Source organism: Pezoporus wallicus, unplaced genomic scaffold (genome assembly GCF_028554395.1).
Source record: "Pezoporus wallicus isolate ANWC-B61680 ecotype Strahan unplaced genomic scaffold, APGP_CSIRO_Pwel_v1 contig_3847, whole genome shotgun sequence".
In the NCBI taxonomy this organism is placed as follows: domain Eukaryota; kingdom Metazoa; phylum Chordata; class Aves; order Psittaciformes; family Psittacidae; genus Pezoporus; species Pezoporus wallicus.
The window spans coordinates 3781601-3800208 of record NW_026639842.1 but is presented as its reverse complement, the minus strand read 5'-3'; the positions used below and the strand labels follow the sequence as shown (position 1 = coordinate 3800208).

Here is an 18608-nt window from a genome sequence, read left to right as displayed (position 1 = left end):
ATGCCCTGTGCTAACACTGCATTGTGCGAGCAGGAAGAGCCCTAAGGGGAAAGGGTTCCTCAGTTCCTCTAAGAACGAGAGAAAAATGTCCATAATGACAAAAAATATTAAAAAAAAAAAGAAAAAAAAAAGTCCTTAAAAGCATTACTAAGAAATTCAGTTTTTATTCTCAACCTTTATCCACTGAAACGACTGCATACTCGGAAGATCTGCAAGATGCAAAGTTATGCAGGCTTTTGCAGCCCAGACTCTGTGTTCAGCCTGCAGAGGACCGTTTTATGTAGGCAGTAAAGGAGGAGAAGGCGGATGGCGATAGAAAGGCTAGGCTGGACATGTTCCCTCTGCATTCTCTTCTCTGTATTTCAGTGTTTCCAGGCCTCTGGATTTGAGGTACAGGCAAAACTCTGATTTGTGGCACTTAAAGTGCCTGGCTGAAGAAGAAAGAGCAACACACAGCCAGGTGCTTACTTCCTCGCACCACATATTCTTCCAGAAAGGAAAACCCAGGGTGGCAAGCTGAAAACATGACCCTTGGGAAGATTTCAGGATGTGAAATGTATTCAGTATAAGAGACGACTGCAAATAGTGCAAGTATTCGTATATGAGTTTATGATATCATGGGTTTCTGAAATAGTCGTCTAAAAAAGAAAAAAAAAGAACAAAAACCAGAAAAAGCCCCCCTCCTTTTTCCTTTAAGATCCATGCTTACAAAGAATACAAAGATATTTTTTAATAGGAAACATACTAATAGAGGGGTAGTAAAAATTCCATCTTGAATATTGCATCCTTAAGCCATGATGGGTGGCTCTGTGTATTAAAGTTGCAATAACTGTTAAATTACTAATTCAGCTTTCTTCTCACTTGGTATGCAGACTGTGGCTGCAAATAATTGCATGTTTGTTAGCTTTCCACATTTTCTGCATTTCAAACTGTATTCTTGGACAAAATTCAAATTCTGTTGTTTTCTGCAACACAAGAAATTGATTAGCAAAGCCTTGGGCAGTTTGCCCTTGTTGCAAAGTCAAAAGGAAATTTCAGGTCAAAAGACATTTGTTTAAAGTCTGCAAATACTTTCAGAAAGGAGACTTCTTGAAATTATTGTGTACTTATTTTATAAGTGTCAGAAAGCGTTGCTTTATTTTTTCCTTTTGAAAGTGTGATGTGCTGCCTTTTAGTTTGAGTATAGATGTTTTCATCAATTTTTTTTACACAATACCATTGTGCTCCATTTATATACGTGTACAATATTTTAATATACATAATATGAATTAATCATTTATGTGAATTCTGCTATTAATAGATTCAGCCCCTATTTTTAATACCAGCTAGCAGTAAACATCAAAATAGAAAAACATAGGGTGTCACTCCAATGAAGTGAAATACTTTTTTTTTTTTTTAATGCCACAAAATCTTTTCCTGACAGTAATGGTTCCATCCAAGGCTGTTTTTCTTTATTTGCACAGAAATGACTCTGCTTAGTGTTGGTCTGGGTAATGAACACTGACATCCACATTGGAATAACATGGCCCTGGACTGGCAGGCACCTCTTTTGCAAAGATATTGAGGCAACTGATATGTGTTTTCCTGTTCTATCACTTCATCATCTTAGAGGATGCTGAATTAAAGCATGTTCCTTAAAACATATTTCTCCCAACAAGCTTTGCAGGCTGTTGTGAGACTGGCATGGGTACTTTGTGGCTAGTCAGGCTGTCAGATTTAATTGTAAATGCTTTTTTTGCAGCGCTTGTATTTACAGAAGTTTAATCTTTCAGGCAGCAATATTCTAGGTAAGCCTTGTGCTAATAGGGAGCTTTTCTAACCTTGAACACAGAGATTTGTTCTTTTTCTGGAAAGGTCATAGGGAAGACGCCAGGCTTCTTTGTCTTTAAAATACTCTTGCAATTTTTTTTGTTGTTTGTTTGAGTTTTATTTCTTTACACTGAAGAAACGTCCAACCTGGGGCTGAAACCACAAGGTGAAGTTTTGGGAAAGCATTGGGGAATAAATACAACCATAGAAAAATTTTGATTTCAAATCATCCTTCACAAAACAAGTGTGCGGAGCTCTGGCTATAGAGTTCAATAACCCCAAAACGCACAGGCACATGGAAATTTAGCTGTGGCATCTCAGCAGACAAATTGCAGAGGGTCAAGTCTCTCTCTGCCGATGTCAGGTCAAAGCTACTTTTGCCCAGGACATGGCTCCACTCAAATTGCTGGGGGAGTTCCATGTCTCTGGGGAGACACAGAAATCTCTATGGTGTTTGGGCTGGAATCCCATTTATGGGATTCCATTTATGTCACAGATAAGTGACAAACCACCTCTTGAAGTCAGTAGCATTGCTGTGACTGGGTGAATGATGGTGTAAGAATAACAATGAGTAACCAAACCGCATCGGCTTGCATAGCTTTCTGTCATAGTCAGAGTTAACCAGTGGAGTTTGTATAATGGTGATGAAAGAAATAGAGGAATGTAAATGAGAAGTTATTTTCTCAAGTGATGTGGTGAGACATTAAATAGAGAATATTTAATTACCTTTTTTATGAATAACTGTAGTAATGCAAGAGAGGAAATAAAGTGGCTAAGAATTTTCTTAAAGCTATTTGTTCTTCATTTCCAATTTACCAGTCCATTACTATGTTTGAGGTAGTTAAGAGCAATTACACGCAGGAAATTGTGGCTGATTAATACAGATCAAACTGCTAAGTCTTCTGAACAACAATTAGGGCTTGGAGACTTTTATAGCTGATACAAAAGATGCTATTACCTCTTTTAGCAGCTGAAAGAATGAATTTTTATAATGCTGAAAGTTGCAAAGAATTAATCATCATTTTAATTAGAATAGGCTAAGTTTGGGTTGTTTTTTTTACTTGGATTAGTTTGTGTGGTGAGTTCCATATTTCTTTTCTCCCTGCATGTTGCCGTAGATCTCATGGGAGGGCTGGGACCAAAGAGACTTTGGAGAGACATAGTCCAAACCCTGGACTTTGTATTTAGAAGATGAAAGAAGTAAAAAAGCATTATTTATAGAAAGCAGCGTATTATTATTTTGCTGTTATTCTTTTTTTTACTATTTATCCAAGTCCAGTTGGTATGTGGAATTAACAGGGTTTGTGCTTATGACTCCAATTACAACCTCATCCTGCTTAATTAGTTGTGTAAAAATTAAAATACTATAATGCTCGTTATTTTCCAAAACATTAATGAGTATAAATATTAATGAATCCTCATAACATCCTTTTGAGTTGAGAACTATTATGATAAATATGCCTCTGAAAATTAGACACTGTCATAGCTATCATCAGTAATACTGCTAATCTTGTAGCTATGATATTTATTACTTAATTGAAATGAATTCGCCAGTGGTGGATATGGGTTTGCATAAACTTGTTTTCTTACTGTGGCAATAAATATATTTCAAATTTACTTTTTTTTCGTTCCTAGCCGGTGTTGTTCAGGAACAATAAAAATGTGTAGTGATTACACTCTGTAAAGTGAACACAGTTAGAACATAAAATAATGCTAGCTGGTGTAGTGATTTGTTTACTTTTTGGTGTTTGTTGTAAATCAGTAGAATTTCTGAGTGGAGCGTTTGCAGCAAAAAGCTTATGTTTATAACTTTCATATCTTTTTTTATCATATGAATGCAGTTTTGAATCTTTGCTGCTCATAAACCAGGGCTCCTCTATTGGAGAAAGCTGCGCAATATAAACATAGTTGACTATTATCAAAGGCTAGTGGCTAAACCAATTTTCAAGCCTAAAGCACTGTAAATTTGTTTACTTATGAGAATTAATTACCTGTTATTAGGGTAAATAACCATAGTTTCAATTCCTACATAAAAATAAGAAAAAAAAAAAAAGTCAGTCCCCATACTGTGGAGTTTATATTGGAGTTTGTATTTTAACTCCATAGTATTTATATATGGAGTTAAAAATACTTTTCTGTTATTACATCTATGTATGTATCTTCAAGCAAACTATCTTGTCTTTTGTCTGTTCATCGGGGGACTTGTTCAGTGCTTCTGTTATGAGCAGAAGTCAAATTGTTAACGCATTAGTAGAACCGCATAGACCAGTCGCTTGTAAAATCTAATGATTTGCTAAATTTGGGGTCTTTTTTATGAAAACGACATCTTCAGTTGCTTTCCATACAATAAGTATTACTAACATAGTTCAGCTGAGTTATAGTATTTCAGTGAAATGCTTGCAGCTTCTGAATGTTGCAGCCTTTTTTATGAGTGTGTCTGTGTGCGGTTTTAGTGGGGTGACTTTGGAGCTATGGGAATGAAAGTGGGGGCTGCCTTCTTTCTTCTTCTTCTTACGTATTCTTGCGTCCTGCTTTCAGTCATATTATTTCAACAGCCAGGATCAGTAGAGTAAATATCTTGTTTAATAATGTGCTTCTTATCCTATTTGTAGTGATAAGGAGAACAGAAGTGCTCCAGCTACATTTACATAACAAAAGCTAAGACTTTTGTGTCCAGAAGTATTGTATTAACAAGAAAGTACTGAGAACATAGGGGAGGTTAATTTGTGAGTGATAGTTTACTTTGGATTTGAAGCTGAAGCAGCAGCTAATATTTCACAAAATTTACAGACAATCCTTTATTTTAAAAGGAGATGGTTTTAGGGCTTTTTAATTATGAATCTGGTCTACTTAAAATACTCTTTGTGAAAGACTGCCTATCTCTTCTAATCTCAAAACCACCATGAATAAATTCCCTAATCTGCTGTTTTCAGTGCAGGCTGAACTGCAAGACAGACAAAAGAGGATTTTCAAAGGCATCAGAGTAGGTTGATCCAAAACCATTTCTACATTTCCATTTGCTCTTCTGTCAGACCTGGAGGTAGGCATTTCACCCAGGACATCAGCACTTTGTGGTCACCTGGCATTAAGTAATCCAGAGCTGCTAATAAATGCAGTCTGAGCAACTGGGAAATTTTTCTACTGATGAAACTCATTTCAGGTAGAAGCAGCAATATCCTTGTCAGACATACCAATATGCCGAGGTTTTCTGACATGTGTTGGTATCAGTAATTGGTTCAGCCCAATTAATATTTGATATCTGCAGCAGCACAGAGAGGGAAGTTTGCCACACAACTCTTGAGGGATTTATGGGTTTTCAAAACTCTATTACAGTATTGTGCAAACACTGTTTTCTCAGATGTCCTCAGTTGTGCCTTTGGTAGCAGAGCCCTGTCAGTGCTAAAGCTTTTCTGCTGCACATGCTTACAAAATTAAACATTCTTGCTATGGGAGGGGGGATACCCATTTTAATCGAGTAAACATGTTATCAGGTGGTGGCAATATTTGTTCTGACTGCTCAACAGTCATCACTCTGTCCAATTGCTGTCACATTGTCTGTTTAGAATAGGGATTTCTGGACACAGGCACAGGACGGAGGAGCAATAGTTAGTGACAAGTTTAAGCCTAGAGCTGCCTTTTGAAGGAGGAACTGTGGAAACTAATTTCATATTGGTAACTTTCAGGACCAATTTTGGTCTAACACAGGGAAAGAACAGAGGTTAAACCTATTCTTTATTTTATTTGTTTTGGAGAACCCTCATGGTTCATTTCAAATCTCTATAAACCTCTAGCGGAAAATGTGTTCTTTTATGTAGCCTGAATGGCTCTTTGCTCTTAGCAGCACCCTTCTGCTTTGGCACAGCTCAGTTTAATTACAGGAAAATTTCCAGCTTAAACAAGGAGTTAGAGTGGGCTTAGGCCCTTGAATGCATGAACTGCAATAGTATTTTGGTAGCTAAATTCCTTGGGCCATGGGGCAGGGGGTTTCTAGTTCAAATTAAGTGTCTGTCACAGTAATTCTGCAAAAAAAAAAAAAAAGTGGAATGAAATGGCATATCACAAATCTACATACTTTTCCTTTATTTTCCAGTCTTAATAAGGGGAAATAATAGGCACTGAATCTCAGCAAAGAGGAACGGGCAGGTGGAGACTTCTTGTGCCTATTACCCATGGAAAATATATTTTCACCCTTTAAAGGCAAGTGTCCTGGGTTCAGCAGTAGCAGTCATTTTTCTTAGTACCTGGTGTGGCGCTGTGGTTTTGACTTTCAGCCTGGGAACAGTGCTGATAACACCGATGTTTTTAGTTACTGTTAAGTCATGTTTACTCTGACCAAGGACTTTTTGAGTCTCATGCTGTCCCAGGGAGGAGGGGAAGCCGGGAGAAAGTAGAGACAGGACACCTGACCCAAACTAACCAAAGAGATATTCCATACCACAGCACGTCATGCCCAGTATATAAACCGGGGGCAGTTACCCGGATGGGCTAGATCACTGCTCGGTTGGGCTGGGTATCAGTAGGCAGGTGGTGAGCCATTTTATTCTCTTCCCTGGTTATTTCCCTTATCATTATTATTACTGGTGGTAGCAGCAGTGGTTTGTGTTATACCTTAGTTACTGGACTGTTCTTATCTTGACACATGGGAGTTACATTCTTTCTCCCTATCCCTCTGGGAGCAGGAAAAGAAGGCGGGGGGGGGAGTGAGTGAGCGGCTGCATGGTTCTGGGTTGTCGCCTGGGCTTAAACCACGACAGCCAAGGAAAGTGCTCACCCCAGCATTATCCTTAGCAGGTACCCTAGGAGTGGAATCATCTCAACTCTGAAGGAACTGCTGGAGATCCTCTTTTTATCGGGTCACTATGGTTACTTGTGGCCTGCAGTTCTTTCCTGGTGGAAACGTAAAATAAAACCACATTTTTATTCCAATTTTTATTGGAATAAAAATCCCAATTTTTAAGCTCTGTTGCTCCCTCTTACTGAGCAATGTATTCAGCAGGAAGTTGTGCTTCTGAAATGGTGATCTAGATGCATTCATAAAACACGATATGATCTATCTGACTGAACTGGAAAGTGAAGCTCTGCCCAACCTGTCTTCCTGCATCCCCACATTCCAGTTTTGCTAGTGCATGCTCCCTCGTGCGTTACCAATGGTTTTAATAAAACTGCAGCAAATCTCGATTTCTTACTGAGTCTCCATTCGAGGGAGTGTTGTTTAGTGTGATTCTTGCAACAAAACTTCATGAAACGAAGAGCAGTAAAAAATGAGTATGCTGACTTCAGCTGCTGTGCCACCCCTGAGCTTTAACTATTTTCTCTTAAAAACAAAGGATTAAACTCTTTCTGTTCTTCTAATAATGTAGATAAATGGAGTTAGGACTAAACTTTAAGCATCCTGATTTGAACTGGGAGACTTCAACTCAAACTGCACAGACATGACTGAGTGCAAAATAATATTTCGAGCTAAGTTGGACAGTCTTTCTCATGTAGCAGAGGTCAACAAACTGTATCCTACATTTATTCACAGGCACAGATATACATCAGTAAACTGAAAAGCAAATCCACAGTTCCAGGGAAGACCAGAGTAATCTCAAAAGTCAGAAATAATTAACCTGTCATGCAAGAGTACATAGGTGTATTATGTGTCAGCATCAGCTATCAGCAGTCTTCCTCTGTAAATGTTTTCTTTAGCAAATGAGATTTTCATCAGACAGAGAAGGGAAAATAAAAAGACTCAAGGCAAAACACTGTGATACAAAAATAACCATTTTATCTTTGCATGGATAAGATTAGGTTTTTCATTCTACTTCCTTTTCTGAGTGTACAGATGAGCTAACTTGAACAGACAGACTGGTAGAGATGAATGTTCTAACAAAATTCACAAAATATCTTAAAAATAACCTGCAATTTATTTTTGAATAAAGCATGGGTAATATAATTATAAAGGTCTCCTAGGTAGTCAAAATCAGAGAGTCAACGGTAAAATCACTGCAGTTTTCTTCTTTGCACTCATATGGGAATCCATGTAGCGAAACAGGGGAACTTTCTTTGCATTAAGAGGAATGAAATAAATGTAACTATCGGGGAAAGAAACCCCAAAACTTAATGAAGAACTAGTGCCCTTGGTACATACAGAGGCTTCAGAATTACATTAAAGGTGAATTCCTGTCTTTAGCATAATTTTGCTTCTTAAATTTTTAGGGACAAAAAAAAATCCCATTTTGTTTTTTTATCTAAAATGGGGATTTTGATAAGTACAGATAGTTGTTTTAGAATTTTAAAGAAATAAATACAGTAAGACTAGGATGCCAAATGGGAAAAGAACTGTTATTTAGTAGGCATTAGAAAGTAAGATCAGAAAGAATTTAATTCTGGTGTCTATGCAGGAACATAGGAAGCAGTCCCAGACTCCAGGAGTTTATAATCTAATTCTTCTGATTTCAGTCTCATTTATTTATTTATAATCACTGAAATAGGCAAAAAAAAAGATACATTTAGTGCCCTCTTCTCAAAAATGAGATCTTACTATGTTACTATTCAGAGCACCCCAGTGAAATTCCTACACTCAGAAATGCAAATGTTCTGATACAAATGTTCTCTTTAGCTGAGTTATGTGCCTAAATCCAAGGAGTATGTGTCTCTGTTTATCCTGAACAAGTGCCTTTTATCTTCTTAACTGCCTGCAGAACTCTGTTTTTATCAGGGCTGTGTTAAAACCAACAATTAATGTTCCTTCTTGGGCAGCTAATGACCCAGATTTGAAAATGGAATCTTCTATTCTCTTTTCTTCTATTCTTTGCCCATAAAAAGCTTTTTCTTGAAAAGAGAAAAGAATCATGGGGCTTTAGTCAGGTCTTTAAAAGCATGAGTCCTACGTCGAAGTGTACCTGTACAGTGATGCTGTTGATTTTGGTGCTGTAAAAGGTTGTGGAGCAGGCAAAGAACTTGCTATGTGCTTCTTCCTGTCCCGTTTGCTCTCTTCCCACTTTCTGAAGATATGTCCATCATCACCACAGTCCATTTCCCCCTTGGAAGGTGTCCACAGCATCAAAGAGATGACACACAAAATGTCCCGCTGTCTCGTATATGATTTCAGTTTATTTTTCCTTATGTCAGAAAATAGAAATGCTACTTCCAGTGAATTAGATCTACATGTACTTTGAGATACAGCTCAGAATCTTCTGCTCTCATATGGAACTGGAAAATAAATCTTTCACTGAACAGAGAGAGCATTTTTTACTAAGTCCCTGGCATGTATCTGAATACTTTCATTCTCCTTTCACATCCACTTCAGTGCTCTTAAACTGCTGCTCTCTAATGCTTTTTGAAGGTCCCATCTTTCTTGTCTTGTATTCCTTTCTCTGAGTCTTCAAAGAGCGCCCTGATCTTATGACCATCGTAAAATACTTCAATGACAGGGCTACCTTCTTTGTAGCATTCACCTTTTCAACTGCTGTAGTAGAAAAAGCAATTTTTATATGCTAAGAGTAAATTTTAATAGAAAGAACACATGCTGTGGTTCTGTAGTTGTTAATTTCTGCCACTAAAGTGAATTATTTAAAAGTGAATAAATTAATTAGATGTACTAAGCATTCAGCCCATTTTCATGGCTAGCTTCTCACATAATTGCTACAAAGCTGCACTATTTGCATTGTAAACTTCATAAAAAAGAGGTTTTTAGAATCTTTCCACGTTCAGTCTGTTCAGCTCAAGATTTTTTTTTTTATTATTTAAAGAAGTCATTATCTAATGTTTCATTCAAAGCATAATTAAGCATTGATTTCTCATGCTGTCCTTCAGTATTCAGGCTTGTAACTCCAGCGAAGGTGAGCGTCAGTCAAGTCAATGTAGATGTGAACAATGTAAATTCCCTATCTCCATCAGCTACCCAGGGCTGCCTTTATAAGCAGTGTACTCCAGGGTGTAAATCTAAGGCCAAACTAGGCACTGAAGACTGTTCAGAAGAATCATACCCCAAACAGGCTTTTGGCACCGTTGTGGGTCAAGAGGGTGTCACCACATGAGGTTGTAGGTGAAAAAAAGGGTAAATGCCAGTAAAGAATGACTGGGGAGGTCTATGGCAAGGACATCCCTCAAAATAAACAGCCGCAAAGAGAGTGACTCCAAGCTGTGAGAACCTGCAAAAGTATTTTGGGGAAGGATGACTATAAATAAGCTAACTCTAGTCTTCTTTCTGAAGCAGCTTTGGGTTATGGCTGAGAGAGTTGGGATTGTTCAGCCTGGAAAAAAGGAGGCTCAGGGGAGACCTTACAACAGTCTTCCACTATGTAAAGGGGCCTACAAGAAATCTGGAGGACTTTTTACAAGGGCATGTGGGGATATGACAGGGGGTTTTAAACTGAAACAAATGGTTTTAAACTTAAAGAGGGGAGATTTAGAATAGATATTAGGAAGAAATTATTTACTATGAGGGTGGCGAGGCAGTGCAACAGACTGTTCAGAGAAGCTGTGTCTGCCTTGGAGTGCTCAAGGTGAGGTTGGATAGGGCTTTGAGCAACCTGGTCTAGCGGAAGGTGTCCCTGCCCGTGGTGGGAGGTTGGAATTGAATGATCTTTAAGGTCCCTTCCCACTCTAACCATTCTATGATTCTACGAGACTGTCTGAACCAGGATAGAGAGTAAGTGGACTTCCGGTCTGACATAATACAGATGTTATTATGACCACAGATATTCTGAGAGAATCACAGTTGAGGGGGGTGGGTGTGGGTGTATGTATGCCTGTGAATGGATTTTCAGGTTTTCTGTGTTTCCTGGGTTTGGTCTAATTGTAGTCTCCTTCTAAAAATATTATTTGGTCCCATGCTACTTTTGTACTCTTATTAGGTAATAATGTTTCTCTTTTACTACTTTTCCTTTGATATATTGTTTGGTATGTTAGAATCACAACATTAACTGTGTACTAGATAATTTAATTCTCATTTCTAAGTTTCTGAACAGAACTATAAAACAGGCAAGTGCAGCCCTTGGAGAATTTCCATCCAGTCTTGCACTATGCCTGCTGCAGAGTGGGTCAGGAACCTCGGAGTTTATACCTTGCGATGTGAATACCGATAACAGTTTAAAAACAAGATCAACAACAAAATGAGCTCATTATTCATAACACTCATAATTCTTAGTAACCTGATTATAGATGCTTCCCAATAACCTGAGCAAGTCCACAAAGGCTGTTGCAAAAATCCTAGTGAGTGCTTTGTAGCTACCATTTTATTTCCCAATTTAAAATGGAGCAGTCGTCCTTTAAGCCAGTGACTGCAAGCGCTTGATGGTGCCAGTGGAGCGCTGTGTGGGACAGGTGGCTCGGGAGCAAAAAGAGGCTTTTGTAATTGCTTGGCAGGGCAGAGCTGTATGAGGGTGCAGCAGCAGTTGGCAGATTGGATTAACGGTCTCCTAGGGGTGAGATCTGGCACACAAGCTGTGTGTTAATACCTGTAGCCTAAATCGCTTCTGGAGCTACATTTGTAACAATAAGAGCATCCACTTTGCCTCTACCATGTCACAAAGCCATAAATCCTAAAGCTGGCCTTTAAATTCCCTTCGGCATCATCAGCAGTATAAGGCTCTCAAACGTGTAATTTGGAAACAAATCTTTTAATAAAGAATTATTATCATGAAACAACTGAGGTAGATAATCAAGTTTGTGGAACATGAAGTAACAGCATTATCTTACAAAACTTCAGTCCCACTATTACTGTTGTGAATGTTGCTGTCACTATTTATTTATGGTTATCTTGCAAACTAGCGAAGATGCTATTTGCAAAGAAGTAACTCCTTGGCTTTGCTGGTTCAGAGACCTTTGGTTTGGTGGCTGGAAAATCAGCTTCTAATCCAGCACTCCCACAGCATGTTTGTGGGAGAGATTTACATATTAACTGTGTGTGTTGCCTGCAGCTATGACCCTACTACAATCGGCTTGAGCCTGAGTTACAAATGCTTCTAAATGCAAGTCCTTAAGGCATGAATGTGCTGTCCCTTCCTGATGTCATCTTGATGTGAGATTGTTGTTGCCCCGAGGAAGCCTCTCCAGTGTGGGTCGCAGGACATTCACAGTGCCACGTGAGGGGAGAGCTGTTCTGATTGTCCTCTATGCACCAAGGACAAGCTTATAGAGAAAGGCTCTTTCAGGTTCCTAGTGCAATGATTTAATTTTCAGTCTTAGAGCTTGATTTGTTTAAAGATTTGAAAAACAGAACCATGCAAAGACTTTTCCTGATACTGCCTCTTGCATTCTTCTACATTTCATCCCTTATACGTAGCGTTTTATTCCGTTCTTCCAAATTGATTGCTAAAATTTGTTCCTGGTTCTGGAGCTACCTAACCACTGATCCTTGATTTCCTATAGCATTGGGTAGCAGTGGGGCAGCTCCTTATTCACAACTGTGTGGCTGGGCTGAGGTGATGACCTATTGAGTCTCTCTGAGACACTGACTGCTTGGTGTTGGCTGTGTCATTTCATCCATTTCACAGGAGGGGATTGTCCCCTCCTCTTTCCAAGAAAAATGGTTTCCTCCCATAAGTCAACTCTAATACATGCCTTCCCTGTGTATATAGCTTATTCCTTTTCATGAAACATTATTTTAGGTTAGTTCCTCTGGAATACAGAGACAATTACAACAAAGGCAACAAGTTGCCAAATGCCCTGTATGTCAATTGGTACAGAGACCCCTTCTTCTTACCTCCTTTCCTGCTCAAGGTCCTTTTTCCCCCATCTCTGTCCTTTCCTGACTGTCCTGAGGTAGCACAGCACTCTCAGTGTGCACTTTCTATGGCAGCGACCACATTACACATGTGCCTGATGAGCTGAATACAGTGCAGTGGATGAGAGCATCACAAATCAGGTATTCGATAACAGCTGTGGGTTATTTGGCTGCCAACTGAACCAAGGCACAGGAAATGCTCACTGATAGCATTTATTATGGTTTTCCTAATCTATTAGAGGGACAAAGAGAAATAGCCAGTGTTCCTTGGAGGGCTATAGAAAAAGGTTGGCACACAGCATGAGACTGTATTACTTGGGAAGTGATGAAGTATAAAGGGATAATTCAACGTAGAGACAAAAAAGAATTTGCTGTCTCAGAGGAAAACAAAATAGGTCAGTATCACAATGAATTTGAAAGGTGAGAATGTTGAGAAGACCTCAAATTATATGGCTTTATTGATTCATTTACTTCTTGCAAGCAATTGAGCTTCCCTGAATGTAGGGTACAAAATACCAGTATGGATTTTGGCGTGTTTTTTTTTGTTTGCTTGGGTTTTTATTTTATTTTATTACACTGATACAAAAGGAATAGTTTTTTGAGAAAACTTAATTCGAGGCTGATTACTATGGAGTGTCCATTAGCAATAAAATTGTGGTAATACTTTGGTAAAATAGTTGGGCTGGGGAGAATACCACTGACCAGTCTGTCTCCACTGTTAGAAAACAGTGAAAAGGCCACTACCTAACTGCCCACGAACCATGCCTCAGCCAGAGATAATCCATTGTACTCCAAATCGTAAATACATGGGAGAATGAAGGATGAGAAATTGAACAAAGTATTACCAAGAATTTAGTGGTCAGTTACAGGAATGGATTTTCCATTCTTTCAGAATGCCAGTGTAACAGACAATGGCAACAGAAGGGTTCAAGTTACGGACCCTTAGTTCAGTTTTCAGATTGTATGGCCCCAATGAAACCAATGCTATCATAAAGAATTTTGGTCAAGGCAAATGATGTTGACTCATTAATTAAAAATTTAGTCTTTAATGTTGACTTTCATAAAAAATACAGAAAGTTCCGCAAAGAGGTACAGTGAGATGCTTTAATTCTCCACAGAATACCATGTGCTGGCAGTGAGATATGAGGGGTTGGACTAGATGACCTTTGAAGGTCTCTTCCAACCCATGCTATTCTATGGTTCTATGATATTTTTGGTCAGACAATATTTTTTTTTTCTCTGCTGGAAGACTTGTATATATGACATAGTTACCCTGTGAAGATAACACAATATTTGCTTGCTGGTGACTGACCAATAGGAGAATCAATATGACATTGTGATAGTGACTTGGGTCATCCTTTACTGTGCACCGGAGAAGGAAAAGTTTGCTTTTACAATTTTCATTCTGAACCCGATTTTCACTCTGAACCTGATTTTCACTCTCCTTCATGTCATCATTAGATAGCAGGGTACCAAATACATGAGCTGTTTGCCAATGCAGAGCAGCAGCCTTCCTGCATTCTACTTTATTCTCTTTTCCCTCTTAATTTGTCAACTTCAGAGCTTGGTTAAATATCATGGATATTAAAGGCCAAATGGAAAATCATCTTTTACCTGCGTATTTTGTATCACCGCATGAGTTACTGTTTAAGGGTGCTAGGACCATTTTGAAAGGTGGAGTATGTAATTATTTCAAATATTTGGGATTATTCAACCAATTTGACATTCATATGTGCATTTTGGGATTTGTCTGCTCATAGCACAAGTAGGAAAACAGGATACTAATTTACTTCCAGCAAATGTCATTTTAGAAATTCTCTGTGGGAAACCCTTTTAATGCATCTGGCAGTTCACGTTCCACCAGCCACTTGTGCTGTATTTTTACTGTAAAGACAGTTTAGGTCTGCTAAGAATCCTGAGGGGATGTATTATTTGGAGTTATATTTTATTGTTACAAAATAAAAAGTGATTCCTTTCACCCAGGTAACTAAATTACATTTAAATATATTTGTGCTATTTTCAGACTTAATCAACCGTTGTAGTTTTATTTCTGATAACTATTTAGAAGGTTTGTTTTAATGTGGGGGTACTGGTATGACTTTGGGGGTGAAACATGTGATTTCTGAAAAAGAAGACACTAAATACTACAGATTTTATATTAAGCCTTGCAAACTGCTTTGTAACACAGCTTGCACCTGCACTTACTCTGCCCTGTACCTCTTCTCTTCCAAACTCTAAATTTTAGGGGATTTTTTGTGAGTTTTTCTAGACAATTCTTTAATGTAAATAACAGTATTGCATGAGGACTAGGTGGCTCTGTGGAGTCATTTAGAAAATGGATAGTTTATTCCTGTGTTTATTGAGTAAATAATAATCATGATATCATGGCAACCAGTCCACCTGGGTTTAACCTCAGGTTCATGAACTGTTTAATATGCTGAATGGTAGGACCCTAAATGATCTGTTTTAATAGAACAGCCTGTTAGAAGATGAGAGGTCTTGGCTGATTTGGGGAGTCTTCTTCTAAGGGTTTTTTCACCCTTCTTTGCTTGTAAACCTTCTTAAAAGAAAGTCTGGATGTGCCTCTTGTTTGTATTGATTCAGCAACATGTCATACAAACATAAAAGAAAGCCTTTCAATTAAATGCTGGTTACTACTGGTACTAGCATGGTATCAGCCCACAAAGTGTGACAGAGACCAGCACAGAAGATGGAAGTGTAAACTAAACTCTTCCTTTTTTCCTGTTGCTAGTGAAAAATCCCCAGTGGGTAGTGTAGTCTTTCATACCAGCCAAAATATACTGAAAACACATTTCACAATCTCCTTCTGAAAATTCCTTCATTTACATCTAAATCCTTTTCCTAATCCCTTGAGTTGCGCAGGCAGTGTCAAATTGAAACTAATGGTGACAATTTCAAACTTTTAACAAGAAGTTAATGAAGGTGAATGCTTTTCATATTCAGCTTGTGTCTGTGTGACAAATCAGGTGAAATGTAGGGAGATAACCAGGATTCCATTTGTCTTTTTGAACTCATGTCAAGTAGGGAGCCTGTAAGGATGCTGGGGAGCGACACTTCATTAGGGACTGTAGCGATAGGACAGGGAGTAATGGGTTAAAACATAAACAGGGGAAGTTTTGATTGGTTATAAGGAGGAAGTTCTTTACTGTAAGGGTGGTGAGGCACTGGAAGGGGCTGCACAGGGAATTTGTGAATGCTCCATCACAAGGCCAGGTTGGACAGAGCCTTGAGTGACATGATTTAGTGTGAGGTGTCCCTGCCCATGCAGGGGGGTTGGAACTTGATGATCTTAAGGTCCTTTCCAACCCTAACTATTCTATGATTCTAAGTATTTGTGCAGCTGCTCTGGGGCAAGAACAAGAGCAATGGATTCTAAGTTAAAGTATTTGAATAGTCACAATGAATAAATGAGTCCAAATCCATTCTATTCTTAAATAACATATATTTTCTATGTAAGTAAGCCCTGCTGGACTAGGACCTGTACCCTTGGAGATGAAGCAAGCGCTTCAAGGAGATGCTGCTCTACCATCCACACCATACTTTGCTCTGCAGCAATGTGGCAAACATTGCCTCTTTGTTTCTGTAACTTGCAGGAACCAGAGTTTACTTTTTATTTTGGAATCTGGAGGCAGGAAAAGGCATATGCTCTTTTCTTCTGCTATACCTGCTGCGGTGTTTGCATTTCCACTGTCATCTGGTCAGGTCAGTGGCTTCACAACAAAATGTTGTCATATATAATCAGTCCTGTATTTTTCTGAATTTTGGAAAGATAATTGCCTTTCAAAGACTTAAGTGGAAACAGATACATCTGTCTCTTAACCCCTTTATGATTCCAGTGTAGACACACGCATGTTGCAGAAGATAATGTAGATTGAAAGTAAGCAAGATCTGTGCTGTGACCTGGGATGAGAAGCCCAGTGGGAGACTGTTTCTGACATGGTGGGTTTAGTATAATGACTTTTACAGCATTCATTGGTCACAGCTGGCATGGGAGCTTTTATGACCCAATTTTGGTAATACCTAGACCCCTTCAGAGCAGTCCCAAGTGTGTACTAACTTTTGTTGTATGTCTTGGCATACAGGGTCTACAGAGCACAAGACCTGCCAAAATCTCTGCTGCTTTCAAATATGCCTCTCTGCTGACAGGAGCTGTGTGCTTCTGGGATCCAGCCCAAAATCAGGGCTAAGTGTATCAAATCAGTACAATGGCTTTTGCCACACCCCTTGGATAGAGGAGAACATAGAGAGTTAATACAGTTATTTTTGTTACCTAAGCGTCTGAAACATTGGAGGTTAAATGAAACGAATACTGACTTTTAAGCACTGTCCAGTGGCTGAAGCTTAGCTATAAATTTCAAATGAGTGCTCATATCATTCCTTCACTTTTCCCTGGTGTGGGGTTTTCCTCGTAAGTGAATAGCCTAATTAAGCTAGACCCCAGCAGAAATTTTAGTTGAGATATAAAGCAGACAGCATCATCATCATTATCTCAAAAAGTTAAAATAACTTCATTTGGTTTGCAGCCAAATGTTTACTGTTGCAGTAAGAGGAAAGCAGCCATCTAATTTCCCAAAAAGACATTAAGTGATATTTCGCTTGGATTCCTGTCTGCTTGGGAGGGTTGCGCACAATGTGTTTTCCAAACAGGTTTAAAATAGGGAGTAGAAGGACTTTGGAGCTGCATGTGCTCTTGTCCTTAAGAGCTATAATAAGAACAAATGTCTGATCCTGAAATCTTTGATCATACGAGTAGTTGTTTACGCGAACAAACCTACTGACTTTAAGGATTCATTTGAGAAAGGATTGCTGCTGTGAATGAACTCTGCCAGCTTCAAGCGTTTGAAGACTATATGCTACAGGCACAGCTGATGTGAGATATTTTAGAGTCTGGCCAAAGATCCAAGAGGATGAAAGATGATGTTCAGAAAATAAAGTTCTTTGAAAGCACTGTAACTTTTGTTTTCCCCACTGCTAAACTGTCTTGGCAAAGACAGAGTTTTATCTCAGTCTCCATTAATGGCTCTAAGACAGCTCTAAAGTCTAGCATGGCTAGTCCGTATGGGACTCTGTACTTTCAAGCAGGGACAACGCAGATGCCCTGCTCAAACCTTCCATGGCTGTTTCTTCTCCATCCAGCCTGCCACACTTCTCTATTTTCCCCTGAAGGGATCTGCTCATACTCATTCTGGGGGCTGGCTTCTGCCTCTGATAGCTGATAACAGAGCATGGCTTATTAGCTTGAACTGCAGTCCTTGCCTCTGATCACAATTTGTATGTCTACATCATTTTCTACGTTCTACTACCAGGGTATTTGAAAACAAAAGTTGCTCAATATTTAATGGCAATTTATAATTAGTTTTTTCAGCTCTATAGACAAATTTAGTCTTCCGGTGCATTTTCTTTAAGGAATTTTGGCAGGTTTAGAACTTCACCAAAGCTGGAATAAAATCTAAGCAACAACATACATCAGCCAGGTCTTCGATATCAGCATTATAAAATTAGAGCTCTTTGGTCTGATTGGATGTAGATGAGATAATGGTAATTTAATTGACATTATCTGAAAAAAGTGCATCTAAAAAGGACACCTGTACTATGATAAATGCTAGTGTGCAGTGACTTCATTTGTGTTCCTAGACCTTCCCTGATACCAATACAGTACAGGATCACCTTGCTGGAGGGGTCTTTATGTATCTGAAAGCCTAAAAGGAGATACGATTTCAGGTTATAACCTGATGATGTCCTTGTAATGAAGGGAGTGAATTGCACAGAGGAAGAAGGAAATCCAATGCTTTCACCTCTCTGCTCTCGTGGTAGCCTTTTTTTCATGGGGTTTATGCAGCAATGTAAGGATTTAATGTTCAGGTTCAAATTATAACAGAAGTTTGGAGTAATATCTACATCTACAATGATGTGCCTTGTGTTTTCCTGTCTCTTTACAGAGTGCTCAAAATATGTAAGCCTGCTACAGACACCACTATGCAGGCTTACCCTGAAGAGGGACAGGTAGTAAGTCATGCTTACTTGTCTGTGATGCACATCCCAATGTGCTTGGGATGGCCACTGCTGA

At 38.8% G+C, this 18608-nt stretch overlaps 1 protein-coding gene across 7 annotated transcripts in view; it reads left to right on the top strand.

The window, feature by feature from the left end:
* DPP6 (dipeptidyl peptidase like 6) overlaps positions 1 to 18608 on the top strand; it is a 564650-nt gene that overhangs the window by 421536 nt on the left and 124506 nt on the right. Inside the window, exon 6 of one of the 7 annotated variants that reach the window (XM_057416435.1) lies at positions 2928 to 3425. The exons of the other annotated variants lie outside the window; for them this stretch is intronic. Coding sequence (XP_057272418.1) covers positions 2928 to 2972 — 45 coding nt within the window. The 3' untranslated portion in view covers positions 2973 to 3425. Of the gene's footprint in view, positions 1 to 2927; positions 3426 to 18608 lie in introns of those variants that run through there. 7 annotated transcript variants of the gene reach the window in all.